The 19,569-nt window shown below is 42.6% G+C and overlaps 1 protein-coding gene across 4 annotated transcripts in view; it reads left to right on the plus strand.

The window, feature by feature from the left end:
* The first annotated feature begins 5,215 nt into the window (after positions 1-5,215).
* The window catches only part of TMEM232 (transmembrane protein 232), a 114,750-nt gene continuing 100,396 nt past the window's right edge, over positions 5,216-19,569 (plus strand). For all 4 annotated transcript variants that reach the window (XM_029053671.2, XM_029053672.2, XM_029053674.2 and 1 more), the window contains exons 1-5: positions 5,216-5,330; positions 10,561-10,648; positions 15,544-15,676; positions 16,123-16,234; positions 18,335-18,440. In XM_029053671.2, the coding sequence (XP_028909504.1) occupies positions 15,648-15,676; positions 16,123-16,234; positions 18,335-18,440 (247 nt within the window). In that variant the 5' untranslated portion in view covers positions 5,216-5,330; positions 10,561-10,648; positions 15,544-15,647. The remainder of the gene's footprint in view (positions 5,331-10,560; positions 10,649-15,543; positions 15,677-16,122; positions 16,235-18,334; positions 18,441-19,569) is intronic.

Genomic DNA, 19,569 nt, shown 5'->3' on the forward strand with positions numbered 1-19,569 from the left:
CCTCATCTGTAAAATGTGGATTCGATCTTCAGTTTGGACTGCGAAGCCCCAGGTAGAATAGGGACCGTGTCCAAACTGATTAACTTGTATCTACCCCGGTGTTCAGGACAGTGCTTGGCACAGGGTAAGCACTTAACAAGTACTGTTATTATTATGACTGAGGGGTTTTCCTTTGATGTTTGAGATGGATGGCCATTGGAGGTTTCGGGGGACTAGAAAGATGTACGCAGCTGCAGGTAAACTAAAGTGGGTAGAGAGGCTGGAGGAGGGAAGACAAATGAGGAGAGTGACACGGTAGTCTAGCCCTGATATGAAAGAGTTGACACCACAGTGACGCTCCCCTCACCTCTCACCCCCCCGACTCCCAGAGAATTTAGGTACATTATACTCAGTTGCTTCCCTTACCTGTAATTTATTTTAACATGCATCTCCCCACTAGACTGTAAGCTCCTCGAGGACAGGGATTGAGTCGAGAGGAAGGGGCAGATCCTGGGATTTCCTGTAGTACTTGAAAGAACTAGGAACACATCCACTGGCTCAGCTGTGTTGTACTCCCCCAAGCGCTCAGTACAGTGCTTTGAACACAGTAAGTGCTTAATAAATACTACTGATGGACCGATTGATAATATACATCCATTCAATCTGCAGGATAACTTAAAACCTCATTTAAGCCACTGGATTTTACATTCTCCTTGTCCTCGGCTTCGAAAAATTGAACTGATTTTGGAGTTTCACTTACCTTCCCTAATATCTTGGCCTCAAAGTTAACGAGAAATGGAAATGGCCAAAAGCCAGGTAAGGAGGAAAAGAGAGGAATACGGACAGTACACAAACTACAATCAGCTCCTAGGTAATTGTGAATTGATGGCAGTTCTTAATATACATAGATTTATTTAAATTGCATTTTAAAAGAGGTATTTGGATTCTGACAGTTACTGTCAAATGAGAGACTCTACAATAAATTTGGTAATTCAATATGATTAATGATAAATACTTTTTTCATAGCTGACTCCCCTTTCCCTATTTTTATTCTGATTCATGTCTGATGTCAAATATAATATATGAATATAGTTCTAGAAATGAAATAGCCCTAGAGAGATGATCAGTTCTTTTCTAGGAAGCTAGTTAAAATATGATAAGCCTATCTTGGGGTGCGGCAGTAGAAATGCCAAGAACCTTGCAAGCAGAAAGGAGATATACAGTTGAAGAACTAGGAAATACGAAGAGACATCATCCCCAGTCTCACAGCATTTATGTGCATATCCTTATGCTCTGCCAATTTCCCTATCTGTAATTTATTTTAATATCTGTCATCCGCTGTAGACTGTAAGCTCACTGCGGGCAGGGAACATGTCTACCGACCCTATTTTATTGTACTCTCCCTAGCGCTTAGTTCAGTACTCTGCACGCAGTAAGTGCTCAATAAATGCCATCATTTATTTATTCACTTTTGTTCTTCCTCAGCACATGTGTTTCCTATTGAGCATTCTATTTTATTATGATTCCATTGCTTGTCAATATTTTTAAGTCTGTCTCCTCCCTTAGAACATAAACTCTGTGTAGGTAGGGAATGTGTTTTGTGTTTCTGTTGTACTCTCCCCAAGCTATTGGTAGAGTGTATTTTTTATTTCTTACAATTCCACTCCTTGTGGATATTTTTATGTCTGTCTCCTCCCTTTAGAGTATAACAAACTCCTTTTGGGCAGAGAATGTGTCATCTGCTTCTGACCATACTCCCCCAAACTATTACTACAGAGCAATGTATCTATTAGGGGCTCAGTAGCTACTATTTCTACACCAAATTAGCTCTTTTAATCTCTATTCCTAAAGCATTCCATTCACATTCCTTGTTCTTTGTGGCAGTTAATAATAATAATAATAATAATAATTCTCATATTTGTTAAGCACTTACTGTGTGCCAGAAACTGTACTAAGCATTGGGGTGGATACAAGCAACATGTGTTGAACGCAATCCCTCGTGGGACTCACAGTCTCAATCCCCATTTTACAGATGAGGTAATTGAGGCACAGAGAAGAAAAGTTACTTGCCCAAGGTCACACAGCAGACACCTAGCAGAGTCAGAATTAGAACCCCCAACCTCTCACTCCCAGAACCACACTCTATCCACTACACCAAACTCCCAGTCACTCAATTTATATGCAGTCTCTGGCAGAATTCTCAGCCCCGGAAGTTCTTCCCCAAACCTCGTTTTGAACCCTCTCCCAAGAAACCTGAGACGCTAATCAGTGCTGGATGAGTGCTCGCTAATCCCATTAAACTGTGGCAGGTTTATTGAGTACTTACTGTGTACAGAGCACTGTAGTAAGCGCTTGGACAGTACAATTTGGCAACAGAGACAATCCCTACCCAACAACAGGCTCACAGTCTAGAAGGGGGAGACAGACAACAAAACAAAACAAGTTAGGTAGCTCTGTTTTTCTCATTTAACAGCATTAAAGCTAGGGGGAATACAAATCAACTGTTTTCTCCAGCACCCAGAGGGCTGGCTCATTTTGACCACTGTGAGCAAAAATCCCAATTACATGAATATATTGCAGGGGAGGCAGTGACTTGAGTAGTAATTCATTCTCTTATTCTCACGTTGGAAGTAGAAAATGAAGATGCCAAGACTCTGGGCCAACTTTCCATTGGCCTGGTAGCTCTTCTGCATCCTTTTTAAGTCTATTGTGTGTGCAAAATGTCATCCAGTGAATACTGGTTCCTCATTTTGCTCCAACTACATCCTTTTTAAGTCTACTGTGTGTGCAAAATGTCATCCAGTGAATACTGGTTCCTCATTTTGCTCCAACTACATTCGAGAAGTGTGGAGAAGACAAGTCTGTATTGTCAGGTTGGGGGTCAGTAGAGGGGCAGCTCTTAGTACAGTGCCTGGCACAGAGTAAGTGCTTCACAAGTACCTTTTTTAAAAAAAATGAGCCGGTTTAACTTCCCCGGAGTAACGTTTCTTTGGTTTCCTTGTGGTTTTGAGTTCATGCTTTTCACTCCCCGGATTCGGGCTGGTTGGGAGAGATTATGGGCCGTGGGCACTTTGAGAAGCAATTGGACATATTGATTTCTCTAGATAGATAATATATGCTTTTATATATGGGCTTCACCAGATGGACTGTATAGAAATCAAATGGACTATTTTCTTTGTAGAAAGAGTTGGAGGAGTTCCATTTTGGCAGCAAAAACAAGGCCTGGAAAGGATCGCGGAAGAGATCATGAGCTGTTAATACGTGAACTCGGGTTAAAACTTAGAAAGATCCAAATATGACCTGACGAATATTCCCCCTGCTTTGAAGAATCAGGTAAAAAAATTGATTTGAGGCACTTAAATCTCACAGGCCAAGGAACCGGAGAAAATGTGGGTAGAGATTTAAAACCTCTTTAAGGAAGAAAGCGATGCAGTATTGCAAAAGGTCGGGAAGCAGAAGCAGCCCAAATGGATGTCCATATTGTAAACTTGCAAGCTTCCAGGAATTAGTGCTCCTACAGGAAAAGGCAGCCTGGGTTCCCCCGTTTCGTTCATAGTACACTAAAAATTCGAAGGGAAAGCGACAGTTCAATTAATCAGCGGCATGTACTGAGCGCTTACTACGGTGCAGAGCACCGTAGTAAGCGCTCGGGAGGGTACACTACTACACGATTAGCAGGCACGTTGTAAGCTCATAGTGGACAGGGAACTTGTCTGTTTATGGTTGTACTGTACTCTCCCGAGCGCTTAGTACAGTGAGCAGTAAGCATTCTATAAATACGATTGAATGAATGCACACCCATAACGACTTCCCCCTGCAGCGGAACGCAATCCGAAATAGTCCAGTATCAATTCCGCAATTCACCATTCACCCTTTCCGTATTTTTAATAAACGATTACAGCTGTCCCCAGTTAAGATCGGTCGTATTTATTGAGCCCTTACTGGCTAGACAGCACGGTTCCAAGCGCTTGCAGGGACTGTCTCTATCTGTTACCGATTTGTACATTCCAAGCGCCCAGTACAGTGCTCTGCACATAGTAAGCGCTCAATAAATACTATTGAATGAATGACTCGGTTGTCACGTTCCCTGCCTCCAGCCAGTTTACAGACTAGAGGAAGAGACGTTAATGCGATCTAGGGATCCACACGTAGATCCTATGGGAGGGGTGTAAATGACTAATAAAAATGCCCCGAGGACGAATATTGGACAAGGAATAATAATTATGGTAATCATTGAGCGCTTACTAGGCGCCAGGCACTACTCTAAGCGCTGGTTACAAGATAATGGAGTGTGGCTCAGTGGAAAGAGCTCGGGCTTGGGAGTCAGAGGTCATGGGTTCTAATGCCGGCTCTGCCGCTTGGCAGGTGGGTGACTTGGGGCAAGTCACTTAACTTCTCTGTGCCTCAGTTCCCTCATCTGTAAAATGGGGATTAAAACTGTGAGCCCCACGTGGGTCAACCTGATCAGCTTGTATCCCCCCAGCGCTTAGAACAGTGATTTGCACATAGTAAGCGCTTAACAAATACCATCATTATTATAATGGGGTGGAGCCCCGTCCCTGTCCCTCACGGTCTTCACTCCCATTTTACAGAAAAGGGAGCTGAGAAGTCAAGGGAAGCAGCGTGGTTCAGTGGAAAGAGGCTGGGCTTCGGAGTCAAGAGGTCATGGGTTCGACTCCCGGCTCTGCCACTTGGCAGCTGTGTGACTGTGGGCAAGTCACTTCACTTCTCTGTGCCTCAGTTACCTCATCTGTAAAATGGGGATTAAGACTGTGAGCCTCACGTGGGACAACCTGATTCCCCTGTGTCTACCCCAGCGCTTAGAACAGTGCTCTGCACATAATAAGATCTTAACAAATACAAACATTAAGTCACTTCACTGTGCCTCCGTTACCTCATCTGTAAAATGGGGATTACCTGTGAGCCTCACGGGGGAGAAGTTGATTACCCTGTATCTACCCCAGCGCTTAGAACAGTGCTCTGCACATAGTAAGCGCTTAACAAATACCAACATTATTAAGTGACTGGCCTAAGGTCACACGGCAGACGAGAAGCGGAGCCGCGATTCGTATTGAAAAACAGCTAAACTGCCCGGCCCTGGATCTGAGGTAGGTGGAGTGGGGGGGGGGGTCCCATGGTGAGCTGCCCGTCTATTGGCTAAGGCAATGTTACGTGGGGGGCGGGAGAGGAGCCCCCCACGTTCTCTCTCCTCCAAGGTTCTCCGCGTCCTTAGCAACTAGGGCCAGTACCAGCGTCGGAGCCCGAAGAGGAGAGAGCGCCTCCGCCAGTTGGGAGGGAAAAGGGGGGGAAACTTTTTTTTGCCTGAAACCAGGAGGTGCACATCACCACAGGTACCCCTCTCCCGGACCACTCGGGACCCCCGAGATGATCAAGCATCCGTGTGGGAGACAGAGTTCGCATCGGGGGTGGGGGCGACAGAATCGGGTACCTGGGGATTGAAGCCTCTTCATTTTGTGATAGAGGACGGGACTCGGAGCCGTCTCCATTCATTCTTTCCATCGGATTTATGGAACGCTCTCTGTAAAGCACTGGACTGAGTGGGATGCCTATTAAGATGAATACTCCTCCTCCCCCGATTACACTGTAAGCCCGTCAAAGGGCAGGGACTGTATCTGTTACCGATCTGTCCATTCCAAGCGCTTAGTACAGTGCTCTGCACATAGTAAGCGCTCAATAAATACTATTGAATGAATGAATGAAATGTCGCATCCACGTTGATCGAAATTGACGGGTGGAAATTGTCATCTCATAGCTTGACGATGGTCTAAGCCCTGATCTTTAGATTAACACCAACAGGTAGGTGAGGGCAGATCGTACACCGTGGAGACAGGTTTTCTTTTAAGGTGGATCGCAATCAATCCATGATAGGTCTTAATAATAATAACGGTATTTATCAAGTGCTCACTCTGTGTCAGACACTGGAGTATAATAGGACAGGAGTTGGTAGACCCGACCCCTGCCCTCGAGGAGTTTACAATCTTGTGCATTTAACAACCTAGAGAAGCAGCGTGGCTTAGTGGAAAGAGCACGGACTTGGGAGTCGGAGGTCATGGGTTCAAATGTCGACTCTGCCACTTGTCAGCTGTGTGACTGTGGGCAAGTCACTTCTCTGTGCCTCAGTGACCTCATCTGTAAAATGGGGATTAAGACTGAGCCTCACGTGGGACAACCTGATTACCCTGTATCTACCCCAGCGCTTAGAACAGTGCTCTGCACATAGTAAGCGCTTAACAAATACCAACATTATTATTATTATCCTTGAGCTGTAGTCTAATCGTTTGGCATATGCATTTTCTGTCTGTCGTGCTCCGTTTGCACTACCCGTTTTGGCTAGAAGGTGGTGCCCGATGGAAGAACATTAGCTCATGCATTTTCATTCATTAAATAGTATTTATTGAGCGCTTACTATGTGCAGAGCACTGGACTAAGCGCTTGGAACGGACAAATCGGTAACAGATAGAGACAGTCGCTGCCCGTTGACAGGCTTACGGTCTAATCGGGGGAGAGGGACAGACAAAAACAATGGCAATAAATAGAATCGAGGGGAAGAACATTTCATTAAAACAGTAGCAAATAAATAGAATCAGGGTGATGTACATCTCATTAAACAAAATAAATAGGGTAATGAAGATATATAGAGTTGAGCGGACGAGTACAGTGCTGAGGGGATGGGACGGGAGAGGGGGAGGAGCAGAGGGAAGGGGGGGAGAAGAGGGTTTAGCTGCGGAGAGGTGAGGCGGGGGGGTAGAGGGAGCAGAGGGAAAAGGGGAGCTCAGTCTGGGAAGGCTTCCTGGATTGTCTCTATTTGTTACTGAATTGTACTTTCCAAGCGCTTGGTACAGTGTTCTGCACACCGTAAACGCTCAATAAATCCGATTGAATGAATGAAAAAATCCAATTGATTGATTAGGTTGGGAGATTTTTTGAAGGCCAGGGCTCCTGTTTAATTCTCACCCGTGTATTCTTTCCCGGCGCTTACGCTTAGAAGGGTGCTTGACGTGTAGTAAGCGCTTAGTTAATCCTGTTAACAGAGAATTCATTTATTCAATCGTATTTATTGAGCGCTTACTGTGTGTAGAGCGTTGTACTGAGCGCTTGGGAGAGTACAATGTAACAATCAACAGACACATTCCCTACCCACGACGAGCTCACAGTCTAGAGGGGGAGGCAGCTGTATACATAAATGCTGTGAGATTGGGGGTGAATAAAGGGAAAGAGCCACTTTTCATAAAGTGCTGAAGACGGGGGAACATTTTTTAGGAATCCCCTACCAAGAATAAAGAATCAGTGTACTCCACCTTTTAATGCAGAACCACTTAAAGAGAAGTAGCGTGGCTTAGTGGAAAGAGCTCGGGCTTGGAGTCCGAGGTCACGGGCTCTAATCCCGGCTCCGCCGCTTGTCAGCTGTGTGACCTCGGGCAAGTCACTTAACTTCTCTGTGCCTCAGTTACCTCATCTGTAGAATGGGGTTGAAGACTGAGCCCTGTGTGGGACAACCTGATTACCTTGAATCTACCCCAGCGCTTAGAACAGTGCTTGGCACATAGCGCTTAACAAATACCAACATTATTATTATTAATGGAATGGAAATATAAACTTTGTTCATTCAACCGTATTTATTAGAGTACAATACAAGAATTAAAACAGACGCATTCCCTGCCCTCAGCGAGTTTACAGTCTAGTTATTTCCTCAGTGGTGATAAATAACGACAAGGTTCAAAGGAAAGATGGTAACTTTACCCCCTTATTTTGTCCCTAATTGACAAGATTTAGCAATCTGTATTTTAAAGAAAACTCCTACCACCAAAAATCTATTATTACCTTTAATTTTAATTTCCTGTTGTTAGTTCTGCTTGTGATGCATGTGGGTTTTTCTTTTAAAAGCTTAGCTTTAGAAAAATCAAATGTAATTCTATTGATTATTAAATTACAAAACTTCAGATTTCAAATTTTTTCCATGTTACAAAGTATATTATCACCCAAATCGACAATAATGCTCCTGATATTTAGAACAAAAAAAATTGATGGATATTCAGGGTTCTGCCCAAACTATGTTAAATATTGAGTATAATATTTGTGGCACTTGTTAAGCACTTACTATGTGTCAAGCACTGGGGAAGATATAGTATGTGCAGATTGGACTCGGGCCCCATCCCACATGGGATTCAGTCTTAAGTAGGAGGGAGAAAAGATATTATATTTTCGTTACCCTATTTATTTTGTTAATGAATTGTACATCGCCTTGATTCTATTTAGTTGCCATTGTTTTTACGAGATGTTCTTCCCCTTGACGCTGTTTAGTGCCATTGTTCTTGTCTGTCCGTCTCCCCCGATTAGACTGTAAGCCCGTCAAACGGCAGGGACTGTCTCTATCTGTTGCCGACTTGTTCATCCCAAGCGCTTAGTACAGTGCTCTGCACATAGTAAGCGCTCAATAAATACCATTGAATGAATGAATGAATTTACAGATGAAGAAACTGAGGCATATAGAAGTGACTTACCCAAAGTCACACAACAGGTAAGTGGCAGAGCCAGAATTAGAACCTGACAGGCCCCCTGACTCCCATGTCTGGTATTGAAATCAATAAAAATAGTATTGTATTTAACATAAAACTATATAAGGTAAATACTAGGAAAAATACCTTATGCAGTTTCAGCTTTATTTGTCCCAGAGATACCACACCTTGAAAATTCCAGAACATCAGAGCTCAGTCTGTGGAGAATTTCTCATCTTCTGAAAGAGGACAGCTGGAAGAAAGCTCCTCAGGAGAATTTGAAATTTTTATGACTCTGATTATCAAATAGGAAAACAACCTTGTAATCACACCTACTGAGAGAGATCTGAGAAACACTTAGATGTAATCAATCAATCAATCAGTAGTATTTGAGTGCTTATTGGGTGCACTTAAGATCATCCCACCCAGGGTGATCTTAACTTCTTCCCTCTCTAGACTGTAAACTCACTGTGGGTAGGGAATATGCCGATTAAACTGTTATATTGTACTCTCCCAAGTGCTTAGTTTAGTTCTCTGCATTGAGTAAGTGCTCAATAAATATGACAGATTACACAGCACTGAGCTAAGCACTTGGGAGAGTACAATATGGAATTGGTAGATGTGATCCCTGATTCATTCATTCAATCATATTTAGTGAGCGCTTACTGTGTGCAGAGCACTGTACTAAGTGCTTGGGATAGCACAATACAACAATAAACATTCCCTGCCCACAGTGAGCTTACAGTCTAGAGATGGGGAGACAGACATCAATACGAATAAAATGAGAGATCTGTACAAAGGTGGTGAGGGGCTGGGAGGGGGGAAGAGGAAAGAGCAAGTCAGGGTGATGCAGAACGGGGAGAGAGATGAGGTCAGATCTGCCCCAGTAAGACCAGAGGTGTTCCTCCTCATTCAGCAGATCTATTGGCAGTTTCCAGAATTTCCCAGGAATTCGGATCCATTCAAAAGTAAAGGGGGGTGGAGGAGTGGAGAAAGATAAGTATGGATTGGAGCCCTTGAGACTTTAGAATCAACCTTTAAAGCTCTCAATCACCTCTCCCCATCCTGCCTCACCTCACTGCTCTCCTAACTACAGCCCAGTCCACATGCTTCACTCCTCTAATGCCAACCTACTCATTACCTGCATCTCGTCTGTCTCGAGGCCTACCCTCACCCACGTCCCGCCCTTGTCCTGGAATGGTCTCCCTCTTCAAATCTGACAGACGCTTATTCTCCCCCAACTTCAAAGTCTTATTGAAGGCACAGCTCCTCCAAGAGGCCTTCCCTGACTAAGCCCTCATTTCCTCTTCTCCCACTCCTTTCTGCATCACCCTGATATCCTGCCTTTATTCACTGCCCCAGCCGCACAGCACTTGTGGACATATCTCTAATTGATTCATATTAATGTCTGTCTGCCCCTCTAGACTGTAAACTCATTGTGGGCAGGGAATGTGTCTACCAACTCTGTTCATTCAATAGTATTTATTGAGCTCTTACTATGTGCAGAGCACTGTACTAAGCACTTGGAATGTACAAATCGGTAACAGATTGTAGTTGTACTCTCCCAGGTGCTTAGTACAGTGCTCTGCACACAGTAAGGGCTCGATAAATATGATTGATTTAACCTGCTGGGGCCACCTCTTGGGACAATGTTGGTAGGATAGGGCTCCCTGACCAGACCTCCTCTTTGTCTAAACCCTGTACTCATCAGATGTCCTTGGTTACCCAGAATTAATTCAGGCTGAGAGTGTATTGGCAGAGCGTGTGCCAAATAATAACAAATATAATAATGGTATTTAAGTGCTTACTAAGCACTGGAGTAGATATGAGATCATCAGGTCCCACATGAGGCTCACTATCTAAACAGGAGGGAGAACAGGTTTTGAATCCATTTTGAAGATGAAAACTGAGGCACAGAGAAGTGAAGTGACTTGCTTAAGGTCACGCAGCAGGGATGTGGCAGAGCTGGGATTAGAACCCAGGTCCTCGGACTCCCAGGTTTATGCTCTTTCCATTAGGCCATTTTGTTTTTCATCCCCAACCTATTTCTTTCTATTTTTGCCAGTGATTGTCATCAGACTGTATCTTTCCTCCTTGAGAACATGGAACAAGGTTTTGACAGTGTAATAAGAGACTCCTGATCCAACTACAAGGTATGAATCATTTTAGATTTTCTAATGACTTTCATGTAAGTGTGGCATTAGCAAAGGAGAAATGACCCATCTCGAACTTGATATTGCTACTCCGTAAATGTAAAGTGTTTTTTTCTTGGATATTATTGATTTCCATTTTATATCTACAACTGATGGAATGTACCATAGTCTAAATCTCCTTTCATAGAGGTTAGCTAAATTTAAATGCTACATTTGCTAGCAATTGAAATTTCTATCTCAGTTTTTCATGAAAGGAAATTATCATAATAGATCCGGGGGCAATGATTAGACGGATTTATTTTATAGTTACTATACCAGCCTTACATTTTGGGAATGTGTGACCCCGTTGCTCTTTCAGGTTATCCACTAGGTTGATCTTTTTTTTTCCCTAAGGTTAAGGGTTAATTTCCATTTGGTTATTACCAAATGGATGGTAGCATCTGTTTGACTACTGAAGTCATTGTGCACTGAACTTATTAACAGTGGAATTCAATTTACTGAACACTGGAAGATCGTGTTTTATAACAGCTTTTTGCAATTCAAGCTGAAGTACACCCATCCTATCATAAATGGGCCTGGGGAATAGCTAATTTTCACTAATTAAAGATTGCATTACCTATAATGGTGGATCCTGAAAGTAAGAGGGACCAATGTTTTAATGCTTGGCCTCAGAGATTTGACTCCTCAATTAAGGTCACCTTGGCATTTCAGTGAAAACATTTCCTGACTTGGGTAATGTGAAAAGTAAAATTTTTCTCTGACCTCTACTACTGAACACCTTTCTCTAGGTTATGTCATGGATGATCCTGGCAGCTTTGTGTCTTAGGAAGTACTTGTGAAGGTCTATCATTTTCTTCTTACCATGATCATCAGAGTTTTTTTAAGGAAAGCTCTGACTTCAGGTTGCTTTCCAGGCCTGTGGATGAGCACTGTAAAGTAAACATTTTGAAGAATTCAGATAACTTGGGGCAATATCAGGTGTAAAGTGAGGGCTCACTTCATTACTGAATTTCTGGTTTCTACACTATGTTTTATTTTTTTTATTGGGGTAGACTCCTTTTTATTGCAAACAGAGGGCCACTAATAAAAGAGAAGCAAGTAAAACACCTGAAGGTAATTTAAGAACTCATGCACAATTTCACCCACATTTGCTTTACTGTACCAAGCCATTCATCAAATTAGGCAGTTTGCATCAAACTTAAATAGCTTCAGATGGAGAATAAAAAAAAGATATAAAGAGGGCAGAGGTTTTTATCATTTTATTACAATTTCATTGAAATTTCCCCAAATAAATAAATGATACTTAGACTGTAAGCTCATTGTGGGCAGGGAACATATCTACTAACTGTGCAAAGTGCAAAAAAACCCCAAGCGCCTAGTACAGTGATCTTCACACAGTAAGCACTTAATATGATTGAGAGTAGGGAGGTGAGGTAGGAGGGGGCAAGGTGATGGAGTGCTTCAAATCCAATTCATTCAATAGTATTTATTGAGCACTTATTATGTGCAGAACACTGTACTAAGCGCTTGAAATGTAAAAACGGTAACAGATAGAGACAGTCCCTGCCCTTTGATGGGCTTACAGTCTAATCGGGGGAGACGGACAGACAAGAACAGTGGCAATAAATAGAATCAAGGGGAAGAACATCTTATTAAAACAATAGCAAATAAATAGAATCAAGGTGATGTACATCTCATTAACAAAATAAATAGGGTGATGAAGATATATACAGTTGAGCGGACGAGTACAGTGCTGAGGGGATGGGACGGGAGAGGGGGAGGAGCAGAGGGAAAGGGGGGAGAAGAGGGTTTAGCTGCGGAGAGGTGAAGGGGGGGTAGAGAGGGAGCAGAGGGAAAGGGGGAGTTCAGTCTGGGAAAACCTCTCGAAGGAGGTGAGCTTTAAGTAGGATTTTGAAGAGGGGAAGAGAATGAGTTTGGCGGAGGTGAGGAGGGAGGGAATTCCAGGACCGCGGGAGGACGTGGCCCAGGGGTCGATGGCGGGAAAGGGGAGAATGGGGAACGGTGAGGAGGTGGTGAGGAGTTTCCCAAGCGCTTAGCATGATGCCCTGCAGGTAGTGAGCCCTCAGTAGGTATGACCGACTGAAGGAGAGGATTAGGGAGGGAAGATGAGGCATTCAGTTTCAGACATATTGAGCTGGCTGGCTGGATATTCTTGTGGCGGTGTTCTGGAGGCAGGAGGAAACACGAGATTACAGAGGAGGTGAGATATCAGGTCCAGGGAGATGGATTTGAGAGTCGTCCGCGTGGAGTTGGTAACTGTTTACAAGTGAACCTGCTTCATGTTCTGCTCTGCTAATGGTGATGGTTCTCAGACCTCCCCCGGCCACCCCCGAACATACACTTTTAAAGAGTGAATCATTCTAACGTCTTTTCTTTTAAATGCTTGAAACTATTTTGATGGGTATTTTAACCCATCTTCTGCAACTAAAAGCAAAGATGTCCTTTCGTGCGTCTTTGTAAAATAAGGACTTTGTGCTGTAGTTCAATTACTGAAAGCCATCACAGGATGGTGGTAGAGAAAATTGGCAGCTACCTCAGGCAGTAGGGGAGGGAAGTGTATTTTATAGAGTAATAAAGTACGGACAAGAGGAGAGCCAGTCCTTAGGAGCTATTTCTGTCAAATGTAATAATGCCTTCTCTTTGCATTTCACCACTTCAGTAAAGCATGGCTTCTTTGTTTCTCTGGAGGAAAAAGGGAGCGATCCAGTCATTAAAACAAATTTTATTCACTTTGAGTTTTATTTCCGTGGCAGTTCCCAATTCCATTCAAACGACTCGGACTGTGGTTTGGGGGTTTTTTGTGCACTTTGGAGAACAAAGAGATCGAAACCTTAATATGAATTGTATTTATATTTATTTTTCACCTCTCTGATGTTATCTATCAATGGATGGAAAGGGGATGCTTCTTTATTGTTTTAAAATGGTGTAAGAGAAATAATTTAATTCGGTAACAAATCCATTTCAGTCGCTTGAAATTGAATTATTGTGATTCACCAGCAGATTAAGAGGAAAACATCCCAATTTGCTTCTGAGAGTAGGAGAGATCTAAATTTATAATCAATTTCATTATTATTTGATTTCACTAGATGCCTGAATCTATTCTGATTTAGGCCCCTCTTGGGATTCCATGCAGGAAATGGAATTCAGGCTTTCCTCGGCAGTCCTAGAGATCCAAACTAACAACAGAAGCAGGAGGATCTCTCTCCCTCCTTTCAGCACAGTGGAGATTGGGGGCGGGGCGGGGGGGGGGTTCATCCTTCCCATCCCAGCAGTGCTGGCTCCTGCTTCCCATTACTTTGGCATCCACATTCGTAATAATGGTAATATCGGTATTTGTTGAGTGCTCACTGTGTGCCAAACGCCATACGAAGTAGCCGGAGTGTATGCGAGACGGACTGTGTCCGACCTGACTTTGTCCAATGCGGGGCTCACAGTCTAAGTAGGAGGGAGGGCAGGTATTGAAGTCCCATTTTCCAGATGAAGAAACTGAGGCCCAGACAAGTCAAGTGACTTGCCCGAGGTCACACCACAGGCAGGCTGGGGTTAGAATGAGCATGAGAAGTAGCATGGCCTAGTGGATAGAGCATGGGCTTGGGAGTCAGAAGGACCTGGGTTCTGATCCCGGCTCGGCCACTTGTCTGCTGCGTGACCTTGGGCAAGTCACTTCACTTCTCAGTGCCTCAGTTCCCTCATCTGGAAAATGGGGATTAAGACTGTGAAAGGAATTGGGATTTTTAGCCATGAGAAAAGAAAGACCAGAGTTGACTTTCATTCATTGTTGTATTTATTGAGCGCTTACAGAGTACAGAGCACTGCACTAAGCCCTTGAAAGATTTATCTCCCCATCGAGGAGTCGAACCCCAGTCACCCGTGTGACAGGCAGGGATACTCACCACTGTACTAACGAGGAGGACTTGATAACTGACTTAATCAGTCAATCAGTGGTATTTATTGAGTGCTTACTTTGTGCAGAGCACTGTACTAAGCACTTGGGAGAGTACAGTACAACAGAGTTGGTAGACATGTACAGTCTGGAGAGGGAAGACAGACGTTAAATGAGTAAATTCCACATAGGTACATAAGTGCTGTGGGGTGAATGCCAAGTGCCCAGAGATTTGAAGATGCGTTATGGGGAAGATGCTGACCAGTTATTCTCTCACAAGAGGAAATAGGTTTAAACCAAAGTTGAGAGATTTGGGGTAGGACTTGAGAGGACTTCTTGACTATCAGAATGATAAAACACTAACTAGAATGAGTGGATGCCAAGTGATCAAAATAACGGCAGAGACTTCAGTTTTTACTGCGCGGAAGAAGGCGATGGTAAACCACTTCCGTATTTTTTTTCCAAGATAAAGTCCATAAAGTTGCTATGGATCGGAAACAACTCGATGGCATTTGATGATGATAATGAGCTACAAAAGGAGATGGTGGATTTTTCTCTCCCTGAAATGGATAGACACCCATCTGTGTTGGTTGTGTTTAAGTTATTCATTTTTTATAGGCCTATGATTTTAGAATATCAAGAAAAAATTCCTATGGAGTGCTTTAGTGCTGTGGTTTTAAAGCAAAACTTAGTACTTAGGTATACAGTATATAACCATACAGAGTATTTAGTATGTACATATATTAAGGCTGAGGTTTGGGGATGATCTAAGAAGTAGAGTATATATAAATATTTATACACATATATGTGTAATGTGTATATACACACATTATAGGGTTGTTATATGTGTTTCTATGATACACACACGTTATATATATGCGTGTATATGCACACATGTATATATTATAAACACATATATGTGTGTATATATACACACACACACTGTATGTGGTATTAATATTTAAAATATCTTTTCTGGTTTAACTTTTAGCTTGATTACCTGCAAAACTGCCTATTTCAAGAGTTCCAGATAATACCAGATTTCAAGTGTTGCCCTCACCTTACCAAGAAAAAATCGAAAGCTATTCAGTAACAATGCCTCATAGCACCTGTGCAAAGCAAATGTAAGCTTTCATTAAAAAAAAAAAAACCCACAACCTTAGAATTTCATCATGCATTGCATTTAGTGCTACTAGCTTTCTAAATAAGTTTTAAGTTACCATTTTGTTAACAGTAATGCTATAATTTTTGAAGACTAGGAAATAAGTTAGTCTGTTTCCAATAACTGCGATGATATCTTTTTTTACGGTACTTGTCAAATGTATATTATGTGCCAGGCACTCTAGATAGAAGATAATCAGGTTGGCCATAGTTCCTTCCCCACATGGGGCTCACAGTCTTAATCTCCAATTTACAGATGAAATAACAGGCACAGAGGAGTTAAGCGACTTGTTCAAGATCACACAGCAGACAAGTGGCGGAGCCAGGATTAGGACATGGGTCCTCTTAGTACTTTTAACCTAATTATTAATTCAGAATGTTAATCCTATTTTTCTGGTCATTCATTTAGCAACCGTTTGGAAATAATGCAACATTTCGTCCTTTACTTCAATAAAATGAAAAACCCGGAGACTCAGAAATACTTTTTCGAACTTGCTACAAAAATGCTTTGCAGGTGTAAGGTAATTGCATATGTAGGATACAGTACAGATTTTTGTTAATGAATGGATTTTCTCCTCCATTTGGTAGTGGCTCATCCTCTGTGATAAGTCAAAGCGAATGCAAAAAAAGGATACCCATCCCAACCTATCCTATGGTAACCATGGTAACCACCCCTTCAATCAGGAAATTTTGGTCCTAGCCTGGACCAGTCCATCAGTAGTATCTGTTGAACACCTACCATGTGCAGAGCTCAGGACTAAAGGCTTAGGAGAGTGCAAGAGACATGATTCTTCCCCTCCAGGACCTTACAATCAATCAAAGTGCTTACTGTATGCAGAGCACTGTACTGAGTGCTTGGGAGAGTACAAAAGAATTAGCAGTTATGTCACCTGCCCATAACAAGCTTACAGGTTAGCGGGGGAGACAGACATTAATATGAATAAATAACTTATAATACTAATTAAAAGATATTTACATAAATGCTGTGGGGTTCGGTGTCCAGTGAGGCTGCTCTATCTAGCTGATCTATTGTAAATCCCCCCTACTGCAATTTGTTTCCTCCTCTTCTGCCCCTACTGGAAGTAAAGATCACAAGGTCCTTGAGGGTAAGGGTTGTGTTTTTTAACCTCTATTTATACTATCCAGTCAATTAATCATATTTATTGAGCGCTTACTGCGTGCAGAGCACTGTACTAAGCGCTTAGGCGTGCACGGTATAACAGAGTTGGTAGACACATTCTCTGCCCACGACAATGTGCTTATTGTAGCCTTCCCGAAATAACTGTGAACGTGTCTACTAACTGTTATATCATCCTCTCCCAAGCGCTTAGTACAGTGCTCTGCACACAGTAAGCACTCAATAAATTTGAGTGACTGAATTCACAGCACCTCAGTTGGGTCATACACACACCTGTATTATTCGCACCCTCGATTATTTGTTTGGCAGTTTTGTCCTGGTGTGTTTATACTGCTTTCTGCTTTGTTCATGTTTTTCCTCTGGGTTTCAGTATCTGTAAATCATTTTGTCTGCCTCTTACCTTTTGATTATTAATTCCTGGTGGGCAGGAAACATGTCTCGGTACTTTTGTACTCTCTCAAGAACTAAGTAGAGTGCCTAGCACTCAGGTTTTGAGTAAATATCATGACTTGATTGATTTGACGGGCGTTCAATAGGTGCTACTGATTGATTGATAACTGCTGGTTGTCATTCCCGTGGGAAGTGCTGTTCATTTTTTCTTTCCATTTTTTTTTACATCTCAGTGTTTCCGCCATCATTTTGAAAAAGGGAGCAACAGAATTTTATACAGAATGTTTATGCTTTGCATGGCCAAATGGATGGCTTTTAAAAATCCCGAGTAAGGAAGGCTTTATCATGATTGTGGGTAGTTCTTTTTTCTTAAGCAGCTCTGATTGGATTTTTTGTGTCATATCATTTGATGCACAACCATTTTGAAAAAGGAAATTGCAAATGCAGCATTTTGAGGGAGTCCAAATGACTTCTTGTGGATTTAATATATTAGAGGAAACTTTCAAGTGGCAAGATATTTAAAGAGTGATGTCATTTGGGTAAATAAACGCTGGAGATAAGGCTGTTAAAAACCTTTGCTGCCAACCAAATGAAAAATGTGTCTGTGGATCTGCAGACTAGCAGAGCTAAAATGAAGTGGTCGGTTTAGTTGACCAATTCAGCCAGACGAGATGGACAATCCAAAGGACTTGAGCAAAATTGGACAGCATAACTGCTCTTTTCAATATCCTCTCCCTCCCTCCCTCCCTTTCTCCCTACTCAGAACTGCAGAAGGCACTGGGGAATAGGGAGGAATAGGGCCTTGCTACCTGCCATTTTACTCCTGCCCCAAACTTTCCAAAGTCTGCCGTGACCAGACGAGAAAGGAATCCCTGGAGTTCCAGGAAATTGTTCTACTTCAGAAGTCTGCCAGTGGATTATAGCAACACACAGGGGTCATACGGACATGCGTGTGTACCTGTGACTTTAAAGGATGAACAGTTTGCAACGAAAATAAATCCGTTCTGAGAAAATGACTTACGGCAAGCTGAATTAAGCACAATGCAAGGTTTAGGTGTTGATTTTTATATTTGATCTTTTCCCCCTGTGACAGAAAAGATTAGGTCTCTCCTCTTTGGGCTTAGGGAATCATGTAGACCTTCCAGGAGCCTGGGCTGAAGCCATCGTTTTGACACAGTGCAGAGGAAAAATCCAAGAAGGTACAGTTCTCTTTAATTACGTTGGGTTAATTACTCAAAGTGTTTTCCAGCCAAGCATTGAAGACAATTTTTGATTGCTTCTAAAAAAAAAATTGGGTGGATGCCAAGAGAAGTTATAGTTCCTGATCATACAGAGGAATTTACCCAAATTTCCTGAAATTATTCATGACTGAGGTTCCCAGGGTTCTTTTAGGTGTCTACATTTTTATGCTTAGCTTTTTCATTACAAAACATTTTGCATTTAAATACCTTTCACATGGAATCACCTGGAAAGTATTTTCTAAATTTAGCCACAAATTGGGGGATGGATAATGGGGGTGGAGTGGGTTGAGGGGAGGGGGTGTTAGTGGATAGTAAAGAAATGGAAGGCTAATTTCGATATGTATTCATTCAGTCATATTTATTAAGCACTTACTGTGTGCAGAGCACTGTATTGAGCGCTTAGCACTGTACTAAGTGCTTAGAGAATTGAAACCTAATACTTAATGGGCATCTCTGTGGTTTCTGTGGGTGCAACCTGAAGACACCATTCATTCATTCAATTGTATTTATTGAACACTTACTGTTTGCAGAGCACTGTACTAAACACTTGGGAGAGTACAATACAGCAATACACAGACAAATTTCCTGCCCACAGTGAGTTTCAGTCAAGAGGGGGAGGCAGACATGAATATGAATAAATAAATTACAGCTATGAAGTAACTGCTGGGGGGCTGGGGGCAGTGAATGAAGAGAGCAAGTCAAGGAAGGCCTCTCAGAGGAGATGTGCCTTCAATAAGGCTTAAGCAGGGGGAGAGTAATTGTCTGTTGGATACAAGGAGGGAGGGCCTTCCAGCCAGAGGCAGGACGTGAGTGAGAAGGAGGTGATGTGATGGATGAGATGAGGTACAGTGAGAAGGATAGCATTAGCGGAGCGAAGTGGGTGGGCTGGATTGTAGTAGAAGAGTAGTGAGGTGAGGGAGGAGGAGGTGAGGTGATTGAGTGCTTTAAAACCAATAATGAGTTTTTTGTTTCTTGTGGAGGTGGATGGACAGCCGTTGGCATTTCTTGAGGAGTGGGGAAACGAGGCCTGAAAGTTTTTATAGAAAAATGATCCGGGCAGGAGAGTGAAGTGGAGGAGAGACAAGAG

The sequence above is a fragment of the Ornithorhynchus anatinus genome, chromosome X3 (genome assembly GCF_004115215.2).
Source record: "Ornithorhynchus anatinus isolate Pmale09 chromosome X3, mOrnAna1.pri.v4, whole genome shotgun sequence".
NCBI lineage: Eukaryota > Metazoa > Chordata > Mammalia > Monotremata > Ornithorhynchidae > Ornithorhynchus > Ornithorhynchus anatinus.